Source organism: Amphimedon queenslandica, unplaced genomic scaffold (assembly GCF_000090795.2).
Source record: "Amphimedon queenslandica unplaced genomic scaffold, v1.1 AMPQUscaffold_13521, whole genome shotgun sequence".
Lineage (NCBI taxonomy): Eukaryota > Metazoa > Porifera > Demospongiae > Haplosclerida > Niphatidae > Amphimedon > Amphimedon queenslandica.
This window is the reverse complement of record NW_003546243.1, coordinates 878,848-905,405: the sequence shown is the minus strand read 5'-3', so window position 1 is coordinate 905,405 and position 26,558 is coordinate 878,848. Positions and strand designations below refer to the sequence as shown.

At 36.3% G+C, this 26,558-nt stretch overlaps 9 protein-coding genes and 1 non-coding gene across 12 annotated transcripts in view; 6 read left to right on the top strand and 4 right to left on the bottom strand.

Moving 5' to 3' along the window:
• LOC100633112 (retinol dehydrogenase 12-like) overlaps positions 1-509 on the bottom strand; it is a 5,988-nt gene extending 5,479 nt beyond the window's left edge. Inside the window, exon 1 of the mRNA XM_011412097.2 lies at positions 306-509. Coding sequence (XP_011410399.1) covers positions 306-464 — 159 coding nt within the window. The 5' untranslated portion in view covers positions 465-509. The remainder of the gene's footprint in view (positions 1-305) is intronic.
• Positions 510-520: 11 nt separating this feature from the next.
• Positions 521-6,430, top strand: LOC100632985 (integrator complex subunit 2-like). The gene is made up of 22 exons (XM_019993595.1): positions 521-993; positions 1,084-1,177; positions 1,231-1,344; positions 1,408-1,718; positions 1,818-2,159; positions 2,218-2,349; positions 2,395-2,540; positions 2,657-2,728; positions 2,788-2,908; positions 2,977-3,042; positions 3,612-3,893; positions 3,957-4,098; positions 4,152-4,249; positions 4,320-4,425; positions 4,481-4,549; positions 4,606-4,807; positions 4,865-4,987; positions 5,088-5,212; positions 5,264-5,382; positions 5,439-5,513; positions 5,565-5,717; positions 5,840-6,430. Exons 1-22 carry the CDS (start codon positions 553-555, stop codon positions 6,347-6,349), a joined length of 3,843 nt encoding a protein of 1,280 aa, XP_019849154.1. The 5' UTR covers positions 521-552; the 3' UTR covers positions 6,350-6,430.
• A 24-nt stretch (positions 6,431-6,454) lies between these two features.
• LOC105316853 (caspase-6-like) lies at positions 6,455-8,573 on the top strand. The gene is made up of 6 exons (XM_011412089.2): positions 6,455-6,572; positions 6,649-6,918; positions 7,171-7,428; positions 7,489-7,545; positions 7,630-7,679; positions 7,727-8,573. Exons 1-6 carry the CDS (start codon positions 6,551-6,553, stop codon positions 8,507-8,509), a joined length of 1,440 nt encoding a protein of 479 aa, XP_011410391.1. The 5' UTR covers positions 6,455-6,550; the 3' UTR covers positions 8,510-8,573.
• On the bottom strand, positions 8,482-12,521 carry LOC100632857 (G patch domain-containing protein 1-like). The gene is made up of 14 exons (XM_019993609.1): positions 12,191-12,521; positions 11,910-12,141; positions 11,662-11,858; positions 11,379-11,520; positions 11,101-11,153; positions 10,986-11,055; positions 10,791-10,923; positions 9,856-10,046; positions 9,655-9,806; positions 9,485-9,609; positions 9,262-9,433; positions 8,840-9,140; positions 8,669-8,754; positions 8,482-8,616 (listed from the first exon to the last, which is right to left on the bottom strand). Exons 1-14 carry the CDS (start codon positions 12,494-12,496, stop codon positions 8,584-8,586), a joined length of 2,193 nt encoding a protein of 730 aa, XP_019849168.1. The 5' UTR covers positions 12,497-12,521; the 3' UTR covers positions 8,482-8,583.
• Positions 9,168-9,240, top strand: Trnam-cau (transfer RNA methionine (anticodon CAU)). The gene has a single exon. It is a non-coding gene; the product is annotated as a tRNA-Met (tRNA).
• A 39-nt stretch (positions 12,522-12,560) lies between the features above and the next one.
• Positions 12,561-15,029, bottom strand: LOC100633282 (guanine nucleotide-binding protein G(s) subunit alpha-like). Its single transcript, XM_003382465.3, has 14 exons — positions 14,842-15,029; positions 14,607-14,763; positions 14,424-14,496; positions 14,328-14,382; positions 14,143-14,271; positions 13,989-14,086; positions 13,850-13,910; positions 13,721-13,794; positions 13,593-13,651; positions 13,455-13,525; positions 13,351-13,400; positions 13,148-13,284; positions 13,028-13,095; positions 12,561-12,943 (listed from the first exon to the last, which is right to left on the bottom strand). The coding sequence occupies exons 2-14, from the start codon at positions 14,740-14,742 to the stop codon at positions 12,794-12,796; spliced, it is 1,161 nt and encodes a 386-aa protein (XP_003382513.1). The 5' UTR covers positions 14,743-14,763; positions 14,842-15,029; the 3' UTR covers positions 12,561-12,793.
• Positions 15,001-17,007, top strand: LOC100633155 (uncharacterized). 2 transcript variants are annotated; one of them, XM_019993646.1, is made up of 11 exons: positions 15,001-15,163; positions 15,213-15,340; positions 15,391-15,497; positions 15,549-15,771; positions 15,887-15,950; positions 16,071-16,207; positions 16,260-16,346; positions 16,433-16,527; positions 16,603-16,659; positions 16,715-16,771; positions 16,819-17,007. In XM_019993646.1, the coding sequence occupies exons 1-11, from the start codon at positions 15,012-15,014 to the stop codon at positions 16,942-16,944; spliced, it is 1,233 nt and encodes a 410-aa protein (XP_019849205.1). In that variant the 5' UTR covers positions 15,001-15,011; the 3' UTR covers positions 16,945-17,007. The 2 variants fall into 2 exon arrangements, with proteins under 2 accessions (XP_019849205.1, XP_011409490.2); XM_011411188.2 differs by having other exon boundaries at positions 15,391-15,771.
• Positions 16,876-20,155, bottom strand: LOC100633028 (flap endonuclease 1-like). The gene is made up of 16 exons (XM_003382463.3): positions 20,051-20,155; positions 19,905-20,007; positions 19,798-19,857; positions 19,714-19,756; positions 19,599-19,662; positions 19,250-19,287; positions 19,129-19,200; positions 18,948-19,084; positions 18,794-18,860; positions 18,463-18,514; positions 18,335-18,414; positions 18,249-18,281; positions 17,946-17,999; positions 17,290-17,354; positions 17,119-17,239; positions 16,876-17,024 (listed from the first exon to the last, which is right to left on the bottom strand). The coding sequence occupies exons 1-16, from the start codon at positions 20,130-20,132 to the stop codon at positions 16,974-16,976; spliced, it is 1,122 nt and encodes a 373-aa protein (XP_003382511.1). The 5' UTR covers positions 20,133-20,155; the 3' UTR covers positions 16,876-16,973.
• Positions 20,156-20,255: 100 nt separating this feature from the next.
• Positions 20,256-21,461, top strand: LOC105316845 (uncharacterized). Its single transcript, XM_011412074.2, has 5 exons — positions 20,256-20,323; positions 20,434-20,748; positions 20,879-21,060; positions 21,110-21,184; positions 21,242-21,461. Exons 1-5 carry the CDS (start codon positions 20,293-20,295, stop codon positions 21,404-21,406), a joined length of 768 nt encoding a protein of 255 aa, XP_011410376.2. The 5' UTR covers positions 20,256-20,292; the 3' UTR covers positions 21,407-21,461.
• Positions 21,462-21,522: 61 nt separating this feature from the next.
• On the top strand, positions 21,523-26,548 carry LOC105316839 (nucleoporin NDC1-like). Of its 2 annotated transcripts, none has more exons than XM_019993624.1 (18): positions 21,523-21,632; positions 21,684-21,767; positions 21,818-21,914; positions 21,965-22,137; positions 22,195-22,260; positions 22,361-22,429; positions 22,482-22,518; positions 22,562-22,680; positions 22,738-22,827; positions 22,893-22,952; positions 23,023-23,155; positions 23,205-23,312; positions 25,467-25,630; positions 25,718-25,840; positions 25,905-25,946; positions 26,115-26,208; positions 26,252-26,300; positions 26,363-26,548. In XM_019993624.1, the coding sequence occupies exons 1-18, from the start codon at positions 21,612-21,614 to the stop codon at positions 26,424-26,426; spliced, it is 1,593 nt and encodes a 530-aa protein (XP_019849183.1). In that variant the 5' UTR covers positions 21,523-21,611; the 3' UTR covers positions 26,427-26,548. The 2 variants fall into 2 exon arrangements, with proteins under 2 accessions (XP_019849183.1, XP_019849175.1); XM_019993616.1 differs by having other exon boundaries at positions 22,358-22,429.
• The last annotated feature ends 10 nt before the right edge of the window (positions 26,549-26,558 follow it).

Genomic DNA, 26,558 nt, shown 5'->3' with positions numbered 1-26,558 from the left:
TATCATAAAAACTAGTTACAAGTTACATGTATATGAATGTAAAATAAGCAAGAGAGCATTAAGTAAAAGGATATTCATTATTATCAGTACACAAAGAGCATACATTAACACACAAATGAACAAAGGCATGTGTAGTTTGTGTACATGGTTGCCAATTATTAATCAAAAGGTGTCGTACACATAAATGTTTGCTGTACACAGTCAAAATAAAATAATAATAAAACATTGTGTGCATAAGAAAAACCCTCAAAATACGTACACAATGAAGTAAATGAACCAACAAAAATATCTATGAATGCCCTTACAGCATGTGCCCTTTCACTGGATCTACAGGCTATGATGGTATGAGCTCCCATGACCGAGAGAGCTTTAGCAGTCTCATATCCAATGCCAGTGTTAGCTCCAGTGACAACTGCCACTTTACCAGAGAGGTCTACTCTTGGAAAGGAGAGATTTGATCCCATTTTTTCAGCTGAGAATGGAAAGAATTAGCCACGCCTTTCAATCACACCTACAAAAAAGCACGCCCACGCACCTACCACGCCTACTCACATGGAGGTGCCAAGCAGTGAAGTGTTCTCTGATCTTTATTCTGGTCAGATTGATAAGCTGTGGAGTCATGAGAGAGACGAGTTGAAGCCTTACCTACCATTCATATGTAGCATTGCTCTCTCTCCCTCTCCTCTCACATCAAACGAGCCTGAGGGAGATCAGGAGTCATTCCTGATTCAAAATAACAAAGAGACTCTCCATTCCTTACTCTGTGACATAGAGGAAACAAACATCATTAAGAACTACTTCAAATTGGATTTTACATTGCTACGAAGCGATGCGCTGAAAGAGCAAGGGCTACTGAGGAAGCTGGGGTCTGATGAGGAGAGACCACGAGAGAGAGAGGAGGATGAGGAAAGGCCAGCGATCGTGTTTGAGAGAGGAAACGAAGAGAAAAGATTCCGATTATTATTGAGAGAGATACTTAAGATAATGAGTCATGTAAATAGTAAAGGAATCATTTATATGTACATGTACATGTAGCCTGTCACTTTTATTTCTAAGTTTTTTTTTTCTTTTTTTTCCCCTCAGCTTGAGTCTTCATTTGGGCTGGAAGTGTCCGACCTTTTTGAGTGTCAGGTTTGGCTAAATGAGATCAGCTATATACTCTGCATAGCCGTCAAAGGTGAGACTCAAATTCAAATTAGTTAAAATCTTTTTCTCCGCCCCCCCCCCCAGAACTCAATGACATATTGCCACTGGTGAAAGTGTGTGAAGCTTTATTAAGAGTGAAGAATGGCCCATATCTCATTTGTCGCCTGCTGGCTAATGAGCCTCATCACTACAAGAAAAGTAAAATAAAAATAATTGTATGCTGCACATTTAAATGCTTTTGTTCCGATCTCTTTCCTTCAGTTGTAACATCGCTTGTTACTAAAGGCGAGACTTTAGATGAAATATCACTTGCTGGTCGTCTCAGATCTCAGACTCTTAGAGGTCTTGTTACTCTCGTCCCGTCTTCTTCCTCTTACGTTCAGTGGCTTGCCTATACCAACCAGAAGCTACCAACGCTAATGATATTCATTGCACTCGATATTGAGGCCGGGGAGCTGGTGGGGAGCGCTAAAGGAGGAGGCGTTTTATCACTCATGAGTGACATAGTCATTCACGGGAACAAAGAGAAAAAGAGCTGGTTCTCTCAGTACATGAAACTCATGCAACAAAAAGTACATGCGTATAATAATAATTGTGATGCTTTCCTTATTAAGTTTTAAGATTAATAAAATTATTTTTTCTCTTGTTCTCCCTTCTCTATTTTCCTATAGTATAGGCGCCATCATTCGTCTGCAGTGACTGCTTTAAGGAAGTACCTCATGAAGAAGCTCCTCCATTTTATTAATCTCACTAGCAAGTCCGCTCCATCCTCTGACATCCCTCTCTCAATGGAAGTTGACGTTAACAACGAAGGACTAATGGAGGAAGAGGGAGGTGAAGAAGGAATGGATACTGCAACACTTGAGCTTGTGGACCAAATGGAGATTGAGATAAGTGAGATCGAAGATGGAGAGACAGCAGAAAGAGGAGGAGGAGGGAGGGAGGAAGGGACAGAGAAAGTTGAAGGAGGCGATGGGACCACTGAAGCCATGGAAACAATACAATCACTAGCTGTAAGACTAATAAATAAATAAATAAATTAATTAATGAATAATTTCATTCCTCCTACAGAGTAAAAGGACTCATAATAATTCGTTTACTTTCGAGCAAATTGATTTTCCAGTTATATCTCTCTCAAGACAGTTCAGTGATGAGTCAATCCTCCAACTGACGCAACTCATTCACGTCTGCTGTGCTCTCAAGGTTACTATAGCAACTAGCCACACCCATTCACTGTTCTATTTTTAGACACAAGCTAACATGTATTTGACGAACGAAGAATCGGCAGCATTATTGCATCTCATTACATGCACATGTCCGCCTTTTTCATCAGCCGGAGTTCAGTTTATTGAAGTAGCACTCTCTATTTTATTAACCTGTCCTTTCCTGATAAAGTATGTCTCATTATTTATGTGCACTTTAATTGGTATTGTGTGTATGTAATGTCAATGCATACACAATTACACATATACTGGTACATATACTTGTACTTTATGTACTACTTGTATAGTTCAGAGGATGGGGAAGAGTCTGTGTTACGTTGGATTACTTGGCTCCTAGAGAATATCCAGGAATTTGAAAAGTACAACCGTTCATGTACTGTATTATTATTAGACTTGTTGCTATGGTTATTGTTGCCAGGGCGATACCAGGTGAGAGAGTGTACGGTGAGATGCTCCTCCTTGTTGTCATTCATTTACAAGAGAAGCAGCTGAAGGAGATTGAGACTCTCATCTCTTCTGTACTGGGAATGACATTACAAGTATTATCCTTGTAGTCTATGCTAATAATTTGTTACTTTAATTTCTTTCTTTATTCATCTCTCTGTAGAATTCACTTGGTTCGGGTCATTTTTCAACTTTAAAAGACATCTTTCTTAAAGTCTTTAAAGGAGATGTGAGTTACCTACCTAGTTCTCATACACATTATAACAATGTTATATGCAGTCACTGTATCATTTCCCTCAGCTTCTTGTCAGCAAATTTTGCCAAAAATGATTAGGAGAGAATTCTTCATTTTTATAATTTTTTCTGATGCATATATGTGTTCTAAAATCACGTATCAAGTTTAAACTGATTGCGATCAAATTTGGATTTTTTATGAATTTTTAAAAGTTATTCAAAAATTTGGTCAAAGACCCTGTCTATAGTACAGGGACTTTGGTCAAATTTCGCCAAAAATGACTAGGAGAGAATTCTTCATTTTTATAATTTTTTCTGATACATATATGTGTTCTAAAGTCACATATCAAGTTTGGGCTGATTCTGATCAAATTTGGATTTCTTATGAATTTTAAAAGTTACTCAAAAATTTGGGTCGAATACCATGTACTATAATAGTACAGGGACTTTGGCCATAAGAGAGTTTTGGGAGAATATTTTCTCCTAGCAAGGACTTCTTTCACATGTTCTGCATTTGAGAATAGTATGAAAGAATATATTTTAAGGATCGGTTGTCTTTTACAGGTTGTATGCTCTCATGCTGTTAGTGTCCCTCCCACTTCCTCCCTCAGTGGTCACATGACTGGGTATCTCCCTGTTCACTGCATCCTTCAGTTGATGCGTTCCAAGGCGTTCCGTAAACACGGTGTATTTGTAAAGGACTGGATATATAAACAGCTGGTGACAACCGTTGAGCCCGTCCATCCTGACCTCCCCTCTCTCATTGAGGAGTATGTACAAGCAATACTAGTCTCACCTTTATCAGCTTCAAGTCATGCTAAATCACGCAGGGCTACCATTGTACAGGTGAGCGTGGCCTTAATATTAACCCATTCATATTATAGATTATGAAATAATTTTTTTCTTTAGATACCGTTTTCTGCTGAAGAGGTTTTAAGTGTTTTTAGGTTTGACGATGTTCCTTCTGAGTCCTCAATGTGCTCTAAGATATTGATATTGTATTATGTACTTTATTATCAAGAAACTTACCTGAGTAATCTCAAATCGTTATGTAAGAAAAAAAAAGAACTTTTATATAATTTTAAATCGCACATTTTCTTTCAGTGGTATCATCTCACAGTGATGCCCCTAAGGCCTACAGCCCCAGCGTGTTACTCCAGCTGCCTGTTAAGAGGTTGTTGCAGCATGCCACTAACAATCAAGTATGGCAGTACATGTAATTGGGTTTTTTGAATATTTTTTTCATTTATTTCCCTTGTGCCTATCTTTTAGGAAGCATTTTTAACAGTGTATCCTTCTTTATTGCGTATGATAGTAACACAATTCCCTCAACTCTATCTTCCTGAGGACTGGATCAGACAAGATGACATTAATCAAAGTATCATCAGTTTTGTCTTCTCTTTAATTGACTCTCTCTCTCTCTCTCTCTCCAGGTAGTTTGAGTTCAGGATCAAGATTACGTCTATCTTCAAAGAAGGTCACACCGGAAGTAGCATCTGCATGTACGCAATACTCAGTAAACTTCAGTATAACTTTGTGCATTTTTTGTATATTTCAGTGCTATCTACATTGAACACAAAGCCGTCTGATGCCATGCTGGTCCTGACATTCCTTTCTTCTCTTCCGGTCACTTCTCTTGTTCCCTTTTCCTCTTCTCTTGTCTCGTCTCTCCACCTCCTCCTTGAGGACGGAGTGAGCAAGAGAATACAGCAATTATTCTCTTCACTTTGGATGAAGCTAAACTCCGTCATACCAAGAAGGTGTGGTTTCATTATTATTATTATTATTATTATTATTACTATTATTATTAATTGCAGGTTGTGGGTGGAGACTGTAAATGCACTTCGTTCTGAGGATCAGAGGACCTACCCACTTTGCACTCACCAGACTATTCTAGAGGATCCTCTCATTGTCCTCCAGTGCGATCTGCGAGTTTTTAGGTAATACACTCAGACTCATTCCAAAATAATTCAGTATCATGCTGCATGATTTTCATTCCCATACTTGGCTACATTAAAAAATATATTTTCCTTTATTTAGGTGCTCTTGTGTTTTTGAGATATTACTCCGAGTGCTTGCAGCTTACACTTCAGCCTCTCGTGTCTGGCTGTTGGAACACTCGCACAAATTAAACTGTATGTCACAAGCCAGCAACGATCCATCAGGTAATCCTCTGTACACCAGTAGTATCAATGTTAATCGTACCATCCTTTTAGTGTATCACTTAAGTTCCCAAGAGAGAGAGGAGTTACGTGTTGCTCTTACAGCTGCACAAGAGAGTGGGATTATCCAATTGTTACTGGAAATATGTCTACCGAATGATAAAGACAGGGAGGTCAGGAAGCAAGGAGAGAGGGAGGGAGAGTTTAATTATTATTTGTTTTATGACAGGAGGCCAGTGTATTGGGCCCACAGTTAACTGTACTCAGGGAAATACAGTGCCTAGTGTGCTCATACCTTCACCAGGTTAGTTGATACTATTAATAGCTATGTATTCTATTGTTGTTCTATTTATAGGTATTTATAAGTGAGCCTAGTATGGTCAAGTTGATTCATTTCCAAGGCTATCCTTCACAGCTTCTCCCATTGTTAGTTAGTGGAGTCCCATCAATGCATATCGCAACTGATTTCCTTCCTGAACTACTTGCACAGCCACAATTAGAGAAACAGGTAATAGCTTTACAAAAATTAAAACAAATTAGTAGTTAAATTCTGTTAGTATAACCATGAAATAATGCACAATCAATCTAAACATGATCTTGTCTTAAAATGAGTGTTATTTTATTTTTTAGGTGTTTGCCATTCAGTTAGCAGCTCACGTGATTCATCAGTATCCTTTGCCTGAGTCTGTTGGTCTAGTAAAGGACTCGATATTCAAGAAACTTCACAGATTTATTGACGAAGTTCCTTCAAAGAGACAGCATGGGGTCTTCTTTCCTCTTCTACCAGCAATGGTACTCCTCTGTCAGACGTTCCCTCCATTGACTGTTGAGGCTGTAGATTTCCTATTGCATCTCTGTAGAGTGTGTTTGGTCAATAGTTTGCCTGGTTACAATGGAGGTACAACACTACCCCTGGATGCCAAGACTGTTCTGCATGCTTCATGCAATCCACAGCAGCTCAATATCACTCCTTTTGATAAGGATGCCAAAGAGTGTCACAGTAACAAAATGACTTCTCCTTTGTTTTTATTGGAGGAAAGACTCAAATCCCTCAGGAATCTGAGTCTCGTTGAAGGCGCTAGATGGGCTTTTGATGAAATATCCAAGACAGTGCTGATGAAAGTCAGCTGTAAAACCTGAAATGTGACTCTGCATAGTTCATTACTATAATTTATTTTTAAAATTATAAAAATATTCATCCTCCACCCTGGACCACCCAGATCATGCCAGCAGTGCAGTGCAAGGATAAAAATCTGCTTGTCTGGCAGCTCATGGCAGCCTGTGAGTTGTAGAGTGTACTGTAGACAATGATCCGCTACCCGAGTACCCATTTCATCTAGAATGGCGGAGTCTTTCAAATTAGGTTGGTTACAAATAACTTTTCTCATTCAGACTGAGTGAGAAAAAGTTGTCTATAAACTCTTCCTTTTAATACACAGATAGTAGCCATTTACCGATAATTGAAGAAGCTTTGAAGGCCAGCGCGTTTGATGCAGCGAAGTCCTTTGACTTGGGGTTACTCTTGGGATTATCAGCTCACATTCCTTATGAAAGGCTAAAATCTCAATCCTTGGATAAATCTAGCTTCCAGAGCCTCTTGTTGTGTTATTTAATACTTTGGCTAGAATCTGGAAATGCTACAGCTGAGAAATTGGTCCAATCTTTAAAATGTATTGATGAAGATTTGGCTGGAGAGAATATTGAAAAATGTAAGTGTTAAAATGGGACTTATATATATACCTTAAGGAGACAATTGTTTGTGGGTATTTAATTTAGCGAATTTTAGTGATTTAAAAAAAATCCCTAACTTAAGTCCGTGCTATTAAATTTTAATTTCTGATTATATTAATATACCAGTATGTACACGCTAATTATTGCTCCTTAAGGTATACTGAAATGCATGAATTGTAAAAAGATAAATATTATTATTAGAGATTATTTGTTATATATGAACTTTTTAGTATTTCATCCAGCTAGTCAACTTCTGATGTCTTACAGTGACAGATTGTCCCATTTACGACTCAGTGATGACCTAGTTGCTGAAATGAAAGATTTGATATCAACAAGCAATAGCAACTTACTGGCTGGAGAGTCACTGATAGAAGCTTGTGTTTCAATAGCTGAAGATCATAGCAAGCTGAAAGTGTTAAGTGACCTCTTTCAAAATTGTGATAGCTATAAGCTACAGGTGCTTGGTAAGGATATACTGAAAGATTATGGTAAGTGATCTCAACTACAGGACAATAACATCATTTTAATGGTTATTATTATTGTTGTAGAGCAATTGTCTGGTAGTGTGTTGGCTAAAAGTTCGCTGTTTCCAAATCCAAAAGCAGGTATCATAGTCATAACTAGTCATAACAGCAAAAAATCATTTATTTTTAATAGCCATACTCTATTAAATAAAAAATTATTTTTAGAATTAATAGTCAATCCAATTGAGCAGAGTAACAATGAGAATGGGCAACCAGTAAGTAAAGCATCATGCATTCATGCTATTATAATTTAATATTTTAGGTGGAGTTTGATGGCCCTAGTATTGCTAAGTACGAGAAAAGCAGGAAAAGGCCTCGTGGTGTAGCAGTGATTATCAATAATGTTGAATTTGAGCCTGGAACGGGCCTTGAGAATCGGGCGTCATCTGACAAAGATTGTGAAAATCTTGGTAATCTATTTAAAGATTATGGGTACGATCTTGTTGAAGTTAAGTGTACACGTAACTTGAAAGCTGACGAAATGAAGAATAAGCTTACTTCGCTAGTTCCTACACTACAAAATGACCACGATAGTTTTATATGCTGCATTCTCTCCCATGGCACAAAAGATGGAGTCCAAGGGACAGATGGAGTAGCTGTACCTATCCAAAAATTGACTGAAATTTTTGATGGAAATTATTGTCCTGCCTTAATAAATAAGCCAAAAATCTTTTTCTTTCAATTCTGTCGGGGTGATTCTACACCAGTGTGTGTTACTTTGCCCCCAAAAGACAAACCGCAAGAAAAAATGGGTTTTGACGGGAGTCAAGCTCCGCCACGCATGATGAAGTTGCCACACAATGCAGATTTCCTGTTAAGTTATAGCACATCTGATGGTACTATGGCCATGCGAGGCCCTACAACAGGATCACCATACATCATTACACTCTGTGATGCCATCAGGAAAAATCCTAAACGCAGTATTGATGAAATTCTCCTACTTGTCCATAATAAGGTGGCTACTGGTGATTGGGGTGAAAAGTATGACTATCAGCAAATGCCTGAGATGATAAGTACTTTGAGAAAAAAATTTTTCTTTAAATAGTTTTCATTTTGCTTCATTTGTATACTTTATATAATAAGATACTTTTGGTTTTTTATTATTATAATACAATAAAACTAATGGCGAGAGTGTTTTCTCTTGTGCTTTTCCTATTAATAAAGAGTATACTGAGTAAAATACTACATTTAGTAGATAAAAAACCTTTTTATGTGAAGATGAACTTTTTCTCTTGTGATGTTTATGATGATCATGAGTGGTGTGTGATGAACTGAATTTTTCTTCATTTTCTGCTTAAAATATGCAAAAATAATAATAGCAAGAAAGCAAAAATTGTGCGTACTGTTGTAAAATTTTAAGCAAATATTAAGTAACCTGTGAAATTAGGTGGAAGAGGAGGGCCAAACACTTCTTGAGTGCTTAGATTATCATCTTGTGCAGTTTCTACTACTTTAGTACTATTTTTAACAGTAGCTGGAGTAGTACTAGCCATAGGAGGGAGAGCTTGAGGAAGAGGTTGGACTACTGGAACTATGTCTGATAGATTTTTCCATTTCTTTTCTTGTATTTGTGGCTCATCATTGGAGGCTATTGCTTCTTCAGTGTCACTAGAGGCATCAGCAAATATTGATACGAAAGTTTCCATTGGTGGTCTTTCAACATCAGCTTGAAGATCCTAATAAAAAGACATACTCTTTCAGTTGCCTCCTTAGCGCAGTCGGTAGCGCGTCAGTCTCATAATCTGAAGGTCGTGAGTTCGATCCTCACAGGGGGCACTTTTTTCTTTTTTTGCTCACCTCCATTTCTTTTTCTTCTAAATTATGATCCTCTTGCTCCTCCTTTTCTTTTTCTTCTTCATCTTCCTCTTCTTCTTCTTGAACAACATCCACAGCAGAACTACTTTCAAAATGAAGTACTTTATTACTTGAAACAGGCGCAACTGCAGCAGGAACTCCAACAATTTCTGAACTAAAATAATTCATAATAATAACATACGTGTAAGCACCATCATTGCAGTACTTTGGGTATGGATCAGGCACGTTGAATCGTTTACAGATAACACGATGAGGATACCAATCAAATTGCTCTCGTGTCATGACACCAAACAATCCAATCTTGGCAGCTTCTGATGCGTCTTCATCATTCTACATATCTAAAAAATCAAACATTACATTATTAGAAATGATTACTTCATTTTTATCGTCCTGCACATCAGCAGTGACTCCTCTAGTAAACTTGTCTGATAACGCAGTACTTAATGGTTTGAGCAATCTCGCTTTGCGTGAAAACTCGTCCAATTCTTTCTTTCTCTCCCACTCAGTAAAAGAGCTGGTTTCGCTGTCTTAACAACTTCCATTAACCACCAACTGATGACATTAGCTTTAACGTACCATTAAATTTCCTTTTTCCACTGAGATACTGCTCGTATCTCAATTGCTTGGCAGGTGAATCACAGAATGGCTGATAGTCACCAGAAATCATAGTCTGCCCTACAGCACTTAAAGGAGCTGTTCTATTTACTTGAGTGTGTGGCTGGTTTGTAGTACTTCTTGACTGTTGGGCCTTCTTCTTATTGTCAGACCTGTATAAAATAAAAAGCATGTGAAAAGCACATGCATATCTACATGTACATGTACATGTATGCACGGGGCTATTGTATTGACTGGCTCAATTCTGGAGTAATTTTATAAAATACGTAAAAATCTAATTTTGATTGAAATCAGCTTAAACTTTGTAAGTACATGTATACGCATCAAAAACCCATTGGTTCCATTGTCACGAAATCCGTGACAAGCAAAAACCTATTTGTTTCATTGTCACATAATCTGTGACAAGCAAAAACCCATTTGTTTTATTGTCACGAAATCCGTGACAAGCAAAAACTCATTGGTTCCATTGTCACGAAATCCGTGACAAGCAAAAACCCATTAGTTCTATTGTCACGAAATCCGTGACAAGCAAAAACCCATTTGTTCCATTGTCACGAAATCCATGACAAGCAAAAACCCATTTGTTCCATTGTCACAAAATCCATGAAAAGCAAAACCCATTTGTTCCATTGTCACAAAATCCGTGACAAGCAAAAAACCAGGGACTTTGACCAGATTTTTGAGCATTATTAAAATTCGTAAAAATCCAAATTTGATCAGAATCAGCTCAAACTTTCTACACAACATAAGTACATGTACATGTATCAGAAAAAATTATTCAAAAAGTTTTTTCTCCTAGCCATTTTTGATGAAATTGGGCCAAAAACCCTGTGCAAGTACGTAATGTTTGTGTAAATTAATGCTGCTTGAAATATGTCACATACTAAAGGTCTCACTTTGATTGACTGATGATATTGTCGATTTTCTTTTTATCTTCAGAGCTCACATAATCAAATACTGATTTTTTTGACTGATCACTTACAATGTTCTGTCTCTCATAGGCAGATAATGGCAGTCCAGTCTGTGATACTAGCAACAATAATCATTAAATGATATTTATAATACACACATGATCCATTGTATATAGTCACCTTCTATGGCTGTAGTTGTAAATTTATGAATTGGAACAAAATCCTTAGGAACATATGGTGGCGGATATTTCTAATAACATACTACCAATGATTTTATTAAAGTTGACCTGATTACCTTTAAAATATTACCATGCCTGACTTTAACAAAAGCAGCAAGGCTCCACAATTCTAAAAAACATACAAAATCATTATGAACGCCACAAAAGGCACTAGCTTTGACAATTGACACTATACTGTATGATATTAGGTTCAAAAATAATCTCAAAGTAGATCAAGCTCATAATTACATTATACCAAATTTAAGTAGCTATAACATATTTATCATACCAAGTCAGATTCAATTAATCATTGAATCAATTTAAAGTTCAGTTTCAGTCCCAGCTCTGTCGTTACCTGATGATATGGCACCAGTCCATCCGTATTTCAACGATCCACTGAGCTCTTGCTCACTGGACAGTGTGTGACTGTATGCCGTTAGACTCTCTTGTGAGTATATGTCATCATCGTCCTCTTCCAGTGCACCCACTCCAAATGCCTACAAATGAATTATTATCATTTGTTGTACGTAGTAAGCATAAGGTTAGGGTACAAAGGATATGAAGTATAGAAACAATTGATTGACATAATAATAATAGTAATAATAACAATAATAAACAATAAATAAATGATTTTTTACTTGTCCAGACATTCCATACAGGTCCTTAGTAAATGTACTGGATGACAATACTTCTGCATCCATCATTCCCTTGTACCCTATACCATGTGTATTGTCCTTAAATGTAAGCTGCTTCCATGGTGCAATGTCTTTTGGCGCAAACATAAAATCATTGCTATCACTAGCACCAGGCAGGGAACATCCATATACTTTATGGCCTGAGGGGAAAGAGAAGATGATTTTAAAGTGAGTACATACTCATAATATACCTTCGCTCTCTGGAGCAATCTTAGGTCCCACCCCTTGGCCCTCCTTCCATCCCATTGATTTCAACAGTCTAGCTCCAATAGTCGAGCGAGTTGGTATAACCAGGTCCTGAAGGGGAGGAGCCCCTGGTATGACACTGGGTGTGGCTTTTGATGCCGAAAAAGACGATTTCTCTTTTTCGAAATCCTCTCTAGTGGAGACTAGTCTTGGAGCAATGCCAAACACATCAAGATCCTAATTAGTTAATTAATTAATAGGTGTGGTTTTAATAGGTGTGGCTAACCTCTTCATCCATGAAATCCTCAGGTCTCTGTCTCTTTGATGCAACTTTAGAGGATCTAGAGGAGGAGAATACTGCTGGGCTCCATCCTTCCTTGGTACCGACTGTATTAAAGTATCCAGCGGAGAATCCTCCGGTAAAGGCTCCGTGAAAACGACGTCTTCCTTGCTTGTCCAACACATATTGCTCTTTGGCTTTCTTTTCCTTTGCTTTGACGATGTCTTCGTCCGTTTCTAATATCTTAAAAGCTTTGCCAGTCCGCACAAACGTTTCCTCATCGGAATCATCGTGTCGCCTCAAATCCGCCATGTTATTTCAACCACTCCCACATTAACGCCCACTCTCTTAATTAAAGAGAGAAAAGACACAAAAATTGAGAGAAAAAGACAATAAAATGACATGATTTAAATTTGTCATTAAAATTATAACAACAATGTTCCATGTATCATAATATTATTTAATATTATTATTATTATTATTAAGTTATTAAGTTTAATATTAGTTGGCTAGAGCTAATTTCATTTTTTATCATACACTTAAGAAAGAGACGTGAGGAGAGGAGAGAAAAAGAAAGAAGTCAAAAGTATCTCTCCCTCCCACCCTCCTTCAAAGTAACTCGTATCTGTGGAGATGAATGCGTTGAATTATATCACGACAGGACTCAAAAACTCTCCTTATATTCTCAGTATCGACTGCTGTGGTGAAGTGAGGGTAGCAGAAATGGCGTCCATCATTTGCACCCCGACTGCTAATGCGCTAAATTTTAAAAGTGAGGGAAAGGGAGAGGAAGAGAAAAGAGACAAGTTTAGAGAGTTGGATCTTATCTCAAGTTTTTCTTACCAAAAATTGATCTCTGATAAAGAACCTAGCTCTAAGAACAGTCTCTGTGTCCCCCTGCTCCCTCTTTTCTGTATTAAAATAGTCACTTCAATAGCAAATGTCCATTTATTTGTGAATTACCTGATGCTTCAGCTGGTGGTCTGTATGATGAAAACTCGGGAAAGTAATCTTCCAAATGGAAATGCTTCCCTTCAATCTTTTCCTTCAAAATGTCCATCTTGTTGAGAAAAAGGATGACAGAGACATTGCGTAGCCACCTGCAACAAAGTAATAAATAATAATAATAATAATGACACCAGTATATGCATGTAAACTGCCTGTACCTATTGTTCCATATCTGCTCAAATAGATTCAAAGATTCTCTCAGTCGATTCTATAAATGAAATGGGGAAATGAAAGCTACATATGGTAACAAGAAATCGCTTACAGTCCTGTTGTCTTCTCTTATTACCATGTTAAAGCTACTAGAAGCCACTACGTATATTATAGCTGTGACATCTATAAGAATGATATTTTAATTTAATAACAAATAGGAGCAAAGCTAGCAATATCAACAAGTGCGCACCATTGAAACACTGTATCCACTTGCTTCTTTCCACACGCTGTCCCCCAACATCAAACATGCTATAATAATAATAACATTAATAAAGATACTTTCAATATACAAACCCACACACACACACACACACTTACTGAAAATGAACCTTCTCAATAATGAAATGTGTCTCGTATATCCCTTTTGTCATTCTTCGGGCTCTTAATATGTCCTATTGGGTGTGGTTCAAATACAAGTCACTACTTATACCAATATACTAAACTCACATCGTCTGAGGGTAGGTAATCTGGATTAGCAACTTCACGTAGTTTCGAATTTTCCATGAAACTAGGCAACAGAGATAGGTGGCAGAAAGGAGGAGGTGATAATGATGAATTAAATATTCATTATTAATAAAAGCCTTACTATGGTGCACAATCAATTAATTGATATTCATTTGATCTTCGAAAAGCTTCCTGAACACCTTCATCATTCCACAAAGCCTCGGCATGTTCATAAAATTCCTAATTATCAGGAGAAGCATTCGCGTGTCACGAAGACGTAATATTTTCCTACTTACGGGTGAAAAGTTGGTCTCATATTCGGGTAAAGGGGTGATAACATTCTGTATGTAGCTGAGCCTTAGCTGATTTCTCTCATCTTTTAATGTAACTGGAGGGTCTAGCTTGTCCATCTGTGACGTCACAGTCTATGAAAATAGTAAAATATATGTCTCTCTTATTTCTCTGACTATCCCATGATTACCTGTATCACTTCACGAACATTACTTCTGATATCGTCAACATTTTGTAATCTTTCCCTACAAAGAGAGAGTGACACGTATACACATATTCCTCTTACTCTTTTGAAAATCCGTTGACATGAAGGATCTTCATTTGCTTGACAACTGTTGATTTACCTGACTCACCAGCACCTTAGGAAAATGAAAGAGTAATTTATATTGTAGTACTGGAGTGGAGAGGGTGGGAAAAATGGTAAGGGGAGGGAGAAAAGGGGGGGCCAAATAAAGAAAAACTGGAGTACCTAATAGTAATAATCTGTGTGTTGACTTGTATTCCACTTTCTCCTTCCGAAGCTGCTGATCAATTTCTTTACTCTTTTCCTTGCGTTGCCTCTCTTCCTCGGTCAGCGGTTCCCCGAAACAACCCAAGGCACTCATCTCGGCTGGTCAGCTCTTGTCCTAAACAAAGAGAGACAAACGGTATGCGTGTTTTGCTACACAAAAAAATGAGGAAGAAGGAAGGGAGAACGAGCTTACACAACTGGAGTAAGGTGCTAATAGCGTTTGTAGGGAACAAACAAAGTGCGAGATAGATGAAGTCCTTATCGCCTTCCCCCTCTAACCTTCCTAGGCCTCTGTTGTAGGAGAAGAGGCTAAGAAGAAGGAGGGAAAAGAAAGAGAGAGACAGAGAGAGAGAGGGGCTGCTGATGCCAATATCACAAGCAACAACAATGTCAAATATGGACTTGATTGATTTAGTACCGACTCCACCCAAACCATCTAGATTTATAATAGAGGTGTGGCCAATGGCGTCTGATGTTGGTGGATTACTTGGACCACAGAGAAGGCCCAGTTCTAGGTTAGACTCGTCTCAATTCACCAGGCTACACTCTGTACTTTTTGTTTAGATATCTAAGGTCCAGATATGTAGCTACACTGGGCAGCAGTTTGTCTGCAAAAGATAAAAGTAATGGCAGTGACAATGCTTCCATTGCCTTGGAGCCATTTGTCCAGAATGACACTGAAACCGATGGAGGTATGGAACTCTTTAATTATTGACTGTGGGTTTTACGATTGCATGTGCAGTCCATGGAACTAGATATCGCCAAATTGTTGACGAAAATTTCGAAACGGTATCTTTCGCTGACGTGGAGACAGCCGAGCAAGAAGAATTCAAATTTTTGTTGAAAAAGGTACGTCTGTCCTTCCCCTCTCTGCCTGTCTTTAATGTTTCGTCACCACAGGAGCTGAGTGCAAAGAGGGCGTGCCTCCATAAAGGACTGTTATCTAATATCATATTCTTTACGATATTAGTGGTGGGCGTAATACTGATGGAGATATCATTTCCATCTCAAGGGCCGCGTAGTTACATTAACAATAATAATAATAATAGCAAATGTGAAGATAATTTAGGAGTATGCATACCTTTACGAAGCTTAAGATCTTTCGGATTCTTTGGATTAGCTAGTTAGAAGAAAGAGTGAGAGAGAGAGAGTGTGTGGCATGCTCATGCAATACAGTGTGTAAGGAGAGAAGAGAGATAAAATGATTATATATACATGTATTTTTAATTTCACTGTAGTTGGTATTATTAATTGGTTGTTTATCGAGTTATTGTTTAGAAAAGTTTTGTGTGTTTTTGGAAGGTAAGCCTACTGCTGTCATATATACATACATAGTCACTCTCTTGACCTCTGCTTTTCACCTTTCCCCCTCCTCCTCCTCTCTCTGTCATACCTTCTCTTATCTTTCCTTCTTCCTTCCAGTGGTTTAATACAAAAACATTATGGAGAGATTATCAACGGATTCAGAGACGTCATAGTTGACGTTATATTCGATACGGAACAATTGCAGAGTTTCTTTACAGAGAAAGACGAAAGGATCAGGAAAATCTTAAAACTAGGTAACACGTATAGGTTTTTGGCTTTATTTATTTTGAATTTTTGGGGCATTAGAATCACGCGTGAGTGGATTGCTTGATTCTGATGCTGCACAGAAAGTTATAGATAGCAAAATTGATAGCATATTGGCCAGCCCTCAAGGTATTGCAACTACTATAGACATGCATGTACATGTACAAATTATGAAAAAAGGATATTTGCCACTATTACTATTGCTAATATAATAGGTATGCATCTGCTAATGATGAACGTAGATGAAGAGAAAGTTAGAAGAATGCTACAAGTCAATATTAGGACATTCATTGACAATGTATCACCAATGGTAAGCCATTATATGTAACATCACTTACTCTGCATGTACATGTACATATACATTAATAACCATATTTACCATTAGATTTATAAACGACTAGTAGCTCCTGGTATATCAGATGCACAAAGCTTAAAAAGTGAAGTAAGCCTCCCTCCCTCTCTCTTGTGTATCATCAAACAAATACTTCATTCAACAGATAACATATATACTTGAACCAAAAATAACACAACTAATGCCCAAAGATGTCAACAAGGTAGAGCATGTGTGTGTGTGTGTTACCATATGTCGTGAAATGTATAGATTGTTGCTGCAATGATACACAAACACTTGAGTTGGCTAATAATATGGGGCAACCTGTTTGGAGGACTGGTTGGATTCGTTAACGAAATCATCATACTTATTGCATTACTTATTGTAAAGGAATAACAATAATATTAATTGTTATAAATATTTGTTTATTTGCTTTTATTCACTTTCTTTTTTAATGGACCCTTGCTATCACTAGCCTTATAGTGTAAAGAGAAGGAAGAGAGAGAGAGAAAGAGAGAGAGAGAGAGAGAGGAGAGTTTTTAAAGGAAGACCAAGAGACACATCACATACCTTTCTTTTGATCCCTGCTTTTGGTGAGGGTGCAGCTTTAAAGAAAGAGTCTAGTCTCCCCTGTGTTGACCCTTGCTTGCTCTTCAGTAACTTCTTGACACCATTTCTAATCCGATCCTCACTAGTCAAAGAATAATGATAATTATCCTACACGTCTTCTGTGTGACGTACCTAAACCCTTTCTCTTCAACAAGGAATTTTACAATCCCCTCTTCATCAGGATTACCCCATTTTAACTACATAATACAAGAGTATGACATAACACAGAGAGAATAATACATGCATATAATGTCACTAATAGCAAATGGAGTTAATATGCTCTATAAGAGTCTAGCAATCAATACGTACATTAAATGAATAGAATTATCAAATTAGTTGGTACATTCATCGACGGAATATCCCATAGACAAGGAAGTGTTAGTTTTAAAGTACAAAATAGTCAAGTAGTAACGAAGTCTTAATGAAGTGAAGATTGAAATAGATCAAGTGACAAATTGAATAAATCAAGTGAAAATAACACTAAGTAAGGCTAGAAAAATGTATGCCACATCACGCCATACTTCTAATATAGTATAATACACACTGTATACTATAATACACTAGAATACGTGGGAAGTGTTTAATAATAGAAATTGAGTAAATTTGACACCTCAATAGCATTCCTATTCATAAGTAATATACGATTCTGGGTAATTGGTTTTGCTTATTTCGAGGCTTGGAGCAACCATTACACTTAAATGAAGTCTGTAATACAAATCTCCATTATGATAAGACATGTACATGTAGTTGAGTGATAAACTGATGCTCTAAAATATAGTCATTACTACCTCAATATCATCTGCTGGACTGACATCAGGCTCAACAAATAATCTTCTTGCTTCCTATTAATAACAATACAGAGCATAATTATTATCAAAATAGCTTTCATAATTATACACAGGCATAATAATAACAGCTTAACTAAACCAACAAATCATTAGCAGTTTACTTTAGCGTGCATTGGCTGCATTTATGAGCTTCAAATAAGTAAAATGTAAAGGAAGTGAGTGGAAGTGAGAATTGCTTTCTCTTAGAAAGAAAGGCTACTATTTGCTTTGTCTGTGTATTTGTTTGTTCACTCATTTGCTTACTTCAAAAGGCCAATTTTCAGGAATTTGATACTTCTGTGTAAATAAAAAACAAGCATATACTATAAGATAGCATGCTGCAGGCACACCTTTCCAGACAATCCTTTAAGTATTTTCTCAATGTTTCCATGTTGCCTTAGCAGCTTCATAGCATTAACTGGTCCAATACCTAAAAATAACCTAATGATTGTGTACAAGTGTTGGATATAATACATACCTTTAATAGAGTCACAATAATCACATCCAAGTAATATGCACAAGTCAATAAACTAATGCAAAGAGAGAAAGACCAACGGATTCATTGAAAGGCTGCACTGACGTACAGTAGTACTGCATTGAAAGGCTGCTATTTATAGTGCCGCAGGTATGAAACATATCAGTGATAAGTGCGTCTCGCTCCAATAGACACTTCTTTGATAGCAATGCAAACAGCTGATAAAACGTGCACGGATATGTACGAAAATAAACAAGACAAGGGAGAATTTACATTGGGGCGTGTTTGGGGACTTTATATGGATGCATAGTCTTTAGTTAGTGATAGTTATTACCTGGGATTGGTCCATATCTAGTTCTGTCAAAGCTTTAGATAAATTTATTTCACGAACTGGTAGCTTCCTAGTTGAGGTATGAGCAAAAAGGGAAGAGAGAGAGAGAGAGAGAAAGATAAGGAATAAATTATAAATAATACTTATTCATCATTACCTAGCTTCACTAGCAGTCAAGTTACGAACTAGTATGCTAGAGCCAAAGGTAAGTGCATCCATATCCTCAGTAGCAGTAGCATAGACTTTACCAGCTTTAGTTAATGCAGCACACTGTGCTTCTGCTTCACATGGAGCCTAGTATTAGTCATACTAGGAGTGCTGCAATGAATGGATATTACTTCAACATAAGGGATCCCCATTAGGGAGAGTAACTTCTTAGCCTCAGATACATGCTCAGGTGTTACTTTAACCTACCAGAAACATCCAGCCCCATCGTTTACTGTCATACACATGGCTTACTAGTCTCTTTTGAAACTTTTCTACTTCTTGAATGTCTCCTGCATAATAATACCATTTGAATTGCTCAATAATAAAAACTTTTATGCTAATAATAAGTGCTCGTCTATTAACATTTGGTTGTACATAGTCTAAGAGGTTGTTTACTCCCATAAGAAAGAAAAAATGTTAATTAGAACTTTGCATCCCCTTGTGTTAGTGTGATTTTAAATGGTGTGATTTTGTTTAAGAAATTCGGCATGCAACTTTAGCACAATCTTAAAAATTCTAAAATTAACTATGCCACTTAGCATCAATCACCACCACAGTCTGACTGATTGGTACGAAAAATAAATCAATTTTAGTGACATACCTTGTTCCTCTGCCTTTAGCAGTTCCTTCTGGGCTTCAGCCCTTCTATCAGCTCTTTTAGCCAGCTGAAAAAAATAATTATATACAAATTGTAACTCTTAATTTCTTTTGCTAACTTCGCCAGATTTCATTGTCGGAGGTTTTCCGTCAAAAACGTAGCTAATTAAAAAACAAGTTATTAAAAGTTATTAAAAGCTTACACCGGCTTTATGCCATTATCAACCATTCTTATTGTCCGATAAAAGAATCCCATTAAGTGACTGTATGGCAGGCATTAATTAGAAGTTTTAGTGTTTTTTTGACTAACCTTGTAGTCTCACCACTCTCAGTCATCAATACTTGTCCGTCCTGTCTGACGGCTATCAGAAACTGGTATAAACTCATGGAAGCATCAATGGCAATTTTCCTTCCTAGAGAAGCTGTTTAAAGTTGAAAAAGAGCCTTCAAACTCACCAAAATAACTTTTATATTCATGTTCCTTGATAGATGAAGGGGCATAATCTCCTAAAAGCTTTGAAAGACCGTGAATACCCATTCCACCCCCTTAGTATTTTGACAAGTACTATACCACGTGGTTAAAGTATACGGAATCAACAAAGTAAGTTTACTAAGTGCCTCGGTCGTAAACGGAGTAATGAAAATTTTTACGAGGTTATTATTTTAAAAAGACAAACAGTACTAGTGATAATCCAGTGATGGATATAGAAGAAGACCAGAATTCAGAAGGTATTAGTGAGGAAATTATTATTGCATGAACCTAATTATTTAGTATAATACCAGAATAATTAAGTGGGAGGAGTTGGGGTGGGGCTAATAATCAATGATTCACTCTGTAGAATGTAGTGGTGAAGAAAATGAGCCTCTAGTTCTAAGGGGACGTCAAGTAGCTGTCAGAAGTGGGAGAGGACGTCAGGTAGCAGTTAGAAGTGGTAGGGGACATCAGGTAGCTATCAGGAGTAGGGGACGCCCTCCGAAATATCGCGGTACTCAGGGTAGAGTTGGACGTCCTCCAAAATATCCCAAGCGCACAGATAGAGGGGGACATCAGGTGTCAGCTGACAGGAGTGAAGGTCGTCCAAGTGAAAGCCATGTACATGTACCTCCTGCGCAGAGTTTCAAAACAAACTATAAAATTGCAAAGCTCATTAATGGTAAGAATAATTCATTAACAGTACAATACTTAATAGCAATGATATTAGTGGCTATGAATGAGATTGAATATTATTTTGAGCTGATTCTGATCAAATTAGACCTTATGCTTGCTTAATGTTTTTTCCATAGATTCTGAACCAAGTAATATTGATCCTGTTAGACTAGCCATTGAAACCATCATCCAAATATGGGAAGGAAGAATGGTTGAATGGTATCCAAAGAGTCTTGAGCTACTGGTATTTGTGCATCAATCGTATCCAAACGTACAACCAATGAAAGTCAAGAAGCTAGTGTCGAACCTAAAAATGAAGGCAATTAGGATATCAGATTTATAATTCATTTTAAATTCATATTTCATAGATTGGAGTGATGCTGTTTTTGGAAGGCAATAACGATGAGTACACCCAGTTTGTAGCTAATAATTTTCCAGGAGAAGTGAGTTGTATTAATAGTGCAGTGTCCAAAATGAATTGTTTCTACATAATTCTATAGGCCAATAAAAGAATAAGGGAGAAATTGCTATCTATTCATTGTTTCACTGACGCTTCTGAGCTAGTGTTCAGTGAAGAGGCAGAGAAAGAATTAATGGACACTCGTATTAGTCTAATCAGATACCTTGCTAGAGTGACAAATGAAATTATCAGTGCATTACATTAACTTTATTTATTTTTAAAGAGAATCTTATCAGTCACTTTTTGGATGAATATAAAAATACGGAGACCACGACCGGAAGTTTACAAACCTCACGTGCCTTTTAATAGGTGTGGTTTGGTTTTTGCGCGCAAAATCTGCGCATATGCGCAATTGCGCGCTGATGTTTTCATGTGGAATGTGGATGTGATCATTAAAAAGGGTTTTTCAAATGATTTGGTTTCACAGAACAGTATGCTAGTTAATATTTTCTTTTTAAATATAACATTGTCTCTTTTTAAAGGTTTATCCATGGCGTGCTGCTGCCAGCTGCATCTGGCTGTGGTCTCTAACATTAACATTATTATTATTTTATCACTTACTAATGGTCAGTATAATTATTGAGTTATTTGTATTAATTGCCTTTTTAAAATACAGTTTTCTTCTGTATTAAAGATCGACTCACTATTGTGCATGTTCATATTCATCACTAGCGTATTATTGATGCACATTAGTCAGTTATGGCTTCTTGACAGTAAGAAAAAAAATTGAAAAAGATAAAATAATTTCTATTACTTTTTATAGTTAAAGTTTTTGTTGGGCGTACACGTCTGCAAAGGTTTTGTCATACTTTTAGACTCTCACACTGTTTGTTTGTGATGCTAAATGTCGTCATGGCAACTTTCCAGTCATTTAGTTTAATGTACATTGTCCATAATACTGACAATTACCATTCTACTACTTACGGATCTTTTCTTGTAAGTCGATTACAAAATTTGTTAAAAGTTAATAATTGTGGCTCAATTTTAATTTAGGGCTTAATGTATTTTGTGTACTATATAAAAGACAGTATGTTTATACTTGTCTTTAATTCTATTCAAGTAATTCGAGGGAGAGAGAGAGGATGAGAGCTGGTGAAAGAGAGAGAGAGCGATGGTTCATTGATAAGCATTTTTTATTTTGTTTTTCTCTGTTTAGCAGGCAAAATTTTTCCAGTTCAAAACAAGTCTACCATTATTATTCAGAAACTCAGTCAAACAATCATTAAAGGTAGCAATTAAATTCAACTATAGCAATTATAATTAAAATTTTTTTTTATTAGGACATGGTACTTTACATGTGCATCTATGCTGCCATCAGTAAGACTATAGAAAATATTAATGATTATTTTTTAAATTGTAGACATGCGTTTGTCACTGTTGGTTGATATACGATTGCTATGGTTGCTATTTGTAAATGGAGTCATGATGCATTTTGTCTGGCGTCTGAGTTTAAAATTACACCATTTGTACCAAGCAGAGGTTAGTTATTACCTTTTCTGTACTTCTATCATGTAATATATATATATCTCTCTCTAGCTGCTAGAGTTTCCACTTATAGCATCATTCAGTGAAGATTCTTCTAGAACATTAATATTAGGACTTGAATCAAATAATTTATTAATCAAAGTACATACACTAATAACAATAATAATAATAATAATAATAAAATATTTATGTAATTATTTTTGTAGTATCTTGCTTTTATGGATCTTGCAAGACTATCAGTTCAATCCCCATCAAGGAGGAGCAAGGTAATCATCACTCATTAATATTCATCGTTATTATTAACCAATTGATTGATTGGATTAATGTATTTCATAGGTGTATAGCCTATCCACTAGTGGGGGACCTGGTTTGTGGATTAATATTTATAATAATTGCATGTCACAATTAAAGAATTTCATAACGTCACTTGGAGGAAGAGGAGATGATGTTGCCATTGGATATACTCCCAGTAATAATTAATTTTATTTATTATTATTATTTAATTATTATTTTTAAAGGTTTACCTGCTTCTAGTACAGTGACTTATCGTAAGGGATGGAGCAATGAAATGACCAGACCCACTTTATCAAGAAGTCATGTATATGCTGAAAGAGCGGTTCTTGCAGGTCTGTTAAAATTAATCGTTACATGTACATGTATACCAGACCTGAGGCATTCCCAAAATTAGCCTTAAGAGCAAGACTTTTAAAATGGCTATAACTCGAAAAATCAAAGTCGGAATCAGCTCAAACTTTTTACATAGCATAAGGGCATCAACATGTATCAGAAAATGCAATAAAAATGGGGGGTGATTTCGGAGCCAATTTTCAGAAAAACCATGGGCTATAGTACAGGGAATTTTTCAGAAATTGGCTAGTTTTTTTAAATGACCATAACTTGAAAAATTGAAGTCGGAATCAGCTCAAACTTTTTACATAGCATAAGGACATCAATATGCATCAGAAAATGTAATAAAAATTTGGGGTGATTTTGGAGCCATTTTTTTTTTTAAACCATGGGCTATCAGGGTTCTATCTAGAAATTTTGGTTTGGGGGGGGAAGTACATGTAAACTTCCATGTAGAAGTAATACTGACTATATTACTATGCAATTGCTTACTCAATAAATTTGTAATTTACAGAGATGTACACTTTATGTACACAATTGTGTACCTTTATGTACACTTTATGTAAATTTTCATTAAAATTTTGGGGGGGGAAGATATTGAGTTTGGGGTAGAACCTTCCCCCCCACCCCCACCCCCAGTAGATAAAACCCTGGCTATAATACAGGGAATTTTTCAGAAATTGGCTAGTTTTTTTAAATGGTCACAACTTGAAAAATTGAAGTCAGAATCAGCTCAAACTTTCTACACAGCATAAGGACATTAATATGTATCAGAAAATGTAATAAAAATTTGGGGTGATTTTGGAGCCATTTTTTGGAAAAAACCATGGGCTATAGTACAGGGAATTTTTTAGAAATTGGCTAGTTTTTTTAAATGGTCACAACTTGAAAAATTGAAGTCGGAATCAGCTCAAACTTTCTACACAGCATAAGGACGTCAATTTGTATCAGAAAATGTATTAAAAATTTGGGGTGATTTTGGAGCCAATTTTCAGAAAAACCATGGGCTATAGTATAGTGTTGTTGTAGTTCCTTGGTACTAGAACTAAATCAATTCTAGTACTGCCTTTTTTTCATAGTTCTAGTTCCAAGAACTAGAACTAGTACTATTTTTACAACCAATGTAAGAACCAGAACTAAACTAGAACTAGTTTATACAAGACTTGTAGTACTAGAACTAAACTGGAACTAAACTTTGCCAGAGTCTCAGTACTAGAACTAAACTGGAACTAAAAGTACATTCTCTTGTGGTACTAGAACTAGTTTGGAACTAGAATTGTAGAACAATATTAGTTGACAAAGAAGGTACTAATTTGTCAGTGAAATATTTTAGTACATAACAAAGACTGAATAACAAATAATGTATGAATTTGTTACTTAGACATAAATTATATATCAATAGACTTTTGAATACTTGTTCAGTTCAAAGCTAAGCAGTGAAAGCGTGACAGCAGAAGCAAAAAGAAGCAGTATTTAGAAATTATTTCCAATTAGAACTAAGCTTCTTAAACTCTATTGCCAGAACAAGTACAAGAACTATAACTTAGCTCTAGAACTGGAACAATAGCTAAAATTTATTGAAATCTAGTTTTAGAACTAGTACTAGAACTAATTTTATAAAACTATAGTTCTAGAACTAGTACTAGAACTAAACTTTATCAAACTCTAGTTCCGGAACTAGTACTAGAACTAAACTTTATCAAACTCTAGTTCCGGAACTAGTACTCGAACTAAACTTTATCAAACTCTAGTTCCGGAACTAGTACTAGAACTAAATTTTTTCAAACTCTAGTTCCGGAACTAGTACTCGAACTAAACTTTATCAAACTCTAGTTCCGGAACTAGTACTAGAACTAAATTTTTTCAAACTCTAGTTCCGGAACTAGTACTCGAACTAAACTTTATCAAACTCTAGTTCCGGAACTAGTACTAGAACTAAATTTTTTCAAACTCTAGTTCTAGAACTAGTACTAGAACTATATAAAATTATGGTACTGCAACAACACTACTATAGTACAGGGTATTTTTCAGAAATTGACTGATTTTAAAAGTGGCTATAACTCGAAAATTGAAGCTGGACTTTCTATATAGCCAAAAGATTTCTCTAAGTGCTCTAAGGAATATTTTTACACTAATACTCTTGTTATACACAGGTCATGTTCAGGAGCTACATCATGAAGCCACACCCAAGAGCCACACCCCTATGAAGAGCCCAAGGGACCAGGTTAAAGATGCAGTCAGTACACTGTCATCATTTAAAAGAGAAATCATAAACTATTTAAAGAAAAAGCCGCTAATAGCATATTTTGTAACTGAGGTGAGTCTTATTATTCATATAAAATGTGCATAGTCCATTCATGCATGTACATATACAAACTGCTGTCCATTACTTCATTCTGTGTAGTTGCCCGAGCAAAAGGAGAAGGAACTATTGTCTGAGAGTTTGCTGTACATTTGTATTGTGACCAGTTTGACTCATTTAGCAGTTCACTCCAGGATTGAAGATAAATATGGAGTCGTTCAAATTGTTAGTTTTATTGCTACTTAATGTACATTTGCACCTGATTTTTACGCATGTAATTATTATTTAGAATTTACCAGAGATTGTCAAGAAATTTATAGAATTATTGACAGTAAGTTTCATGTTTTTGTTAGACCAAATATAAAAGCACTTTTTACTATATTCTAACTCAAAATTTGCAGTCCTATTGTCATTACACTGCCTCTATGTTCTGCTATAATGCAGGGTAGAAGTTTGAATTGATTCCTTATTTTTATCCCTCCCTATCTGCTGATATTAGTTGCTTCAGAAACGTGTGAGGCAGCCCTTTGGAGCTACATACTCCAATGAATCAGTCAATCAATTGGAAAATGGCAAATACGGATTGAGGAATGGTGAGTCTTTATTATAATGTATGAGTGATCAATGTATTTATAGCTCTTGAAGAAGGATTGAATCTAATTAGGTTAACTTTTCCAGATACAAGGTGATGGAACGATTATCATGATGATTCAATAATGTATTATGTAACTGATGTTCTGCTTTTAGGTTTATGAATTTGACTAGTGAAGAAAAGTTGAAGTTAAGCAATGTGACTGCTCAAGCTAGCTAAATGTTACGAGGGCTTGAAAATGCAACTTGTGTCTTATAAGATTTTATTTATTTTTGGGTGTTCCTCTGTCTTGATTTCATGAAATGAAATTCAATTGTTGCTCATGAATAATAATAATAAAATTGGTTGTGA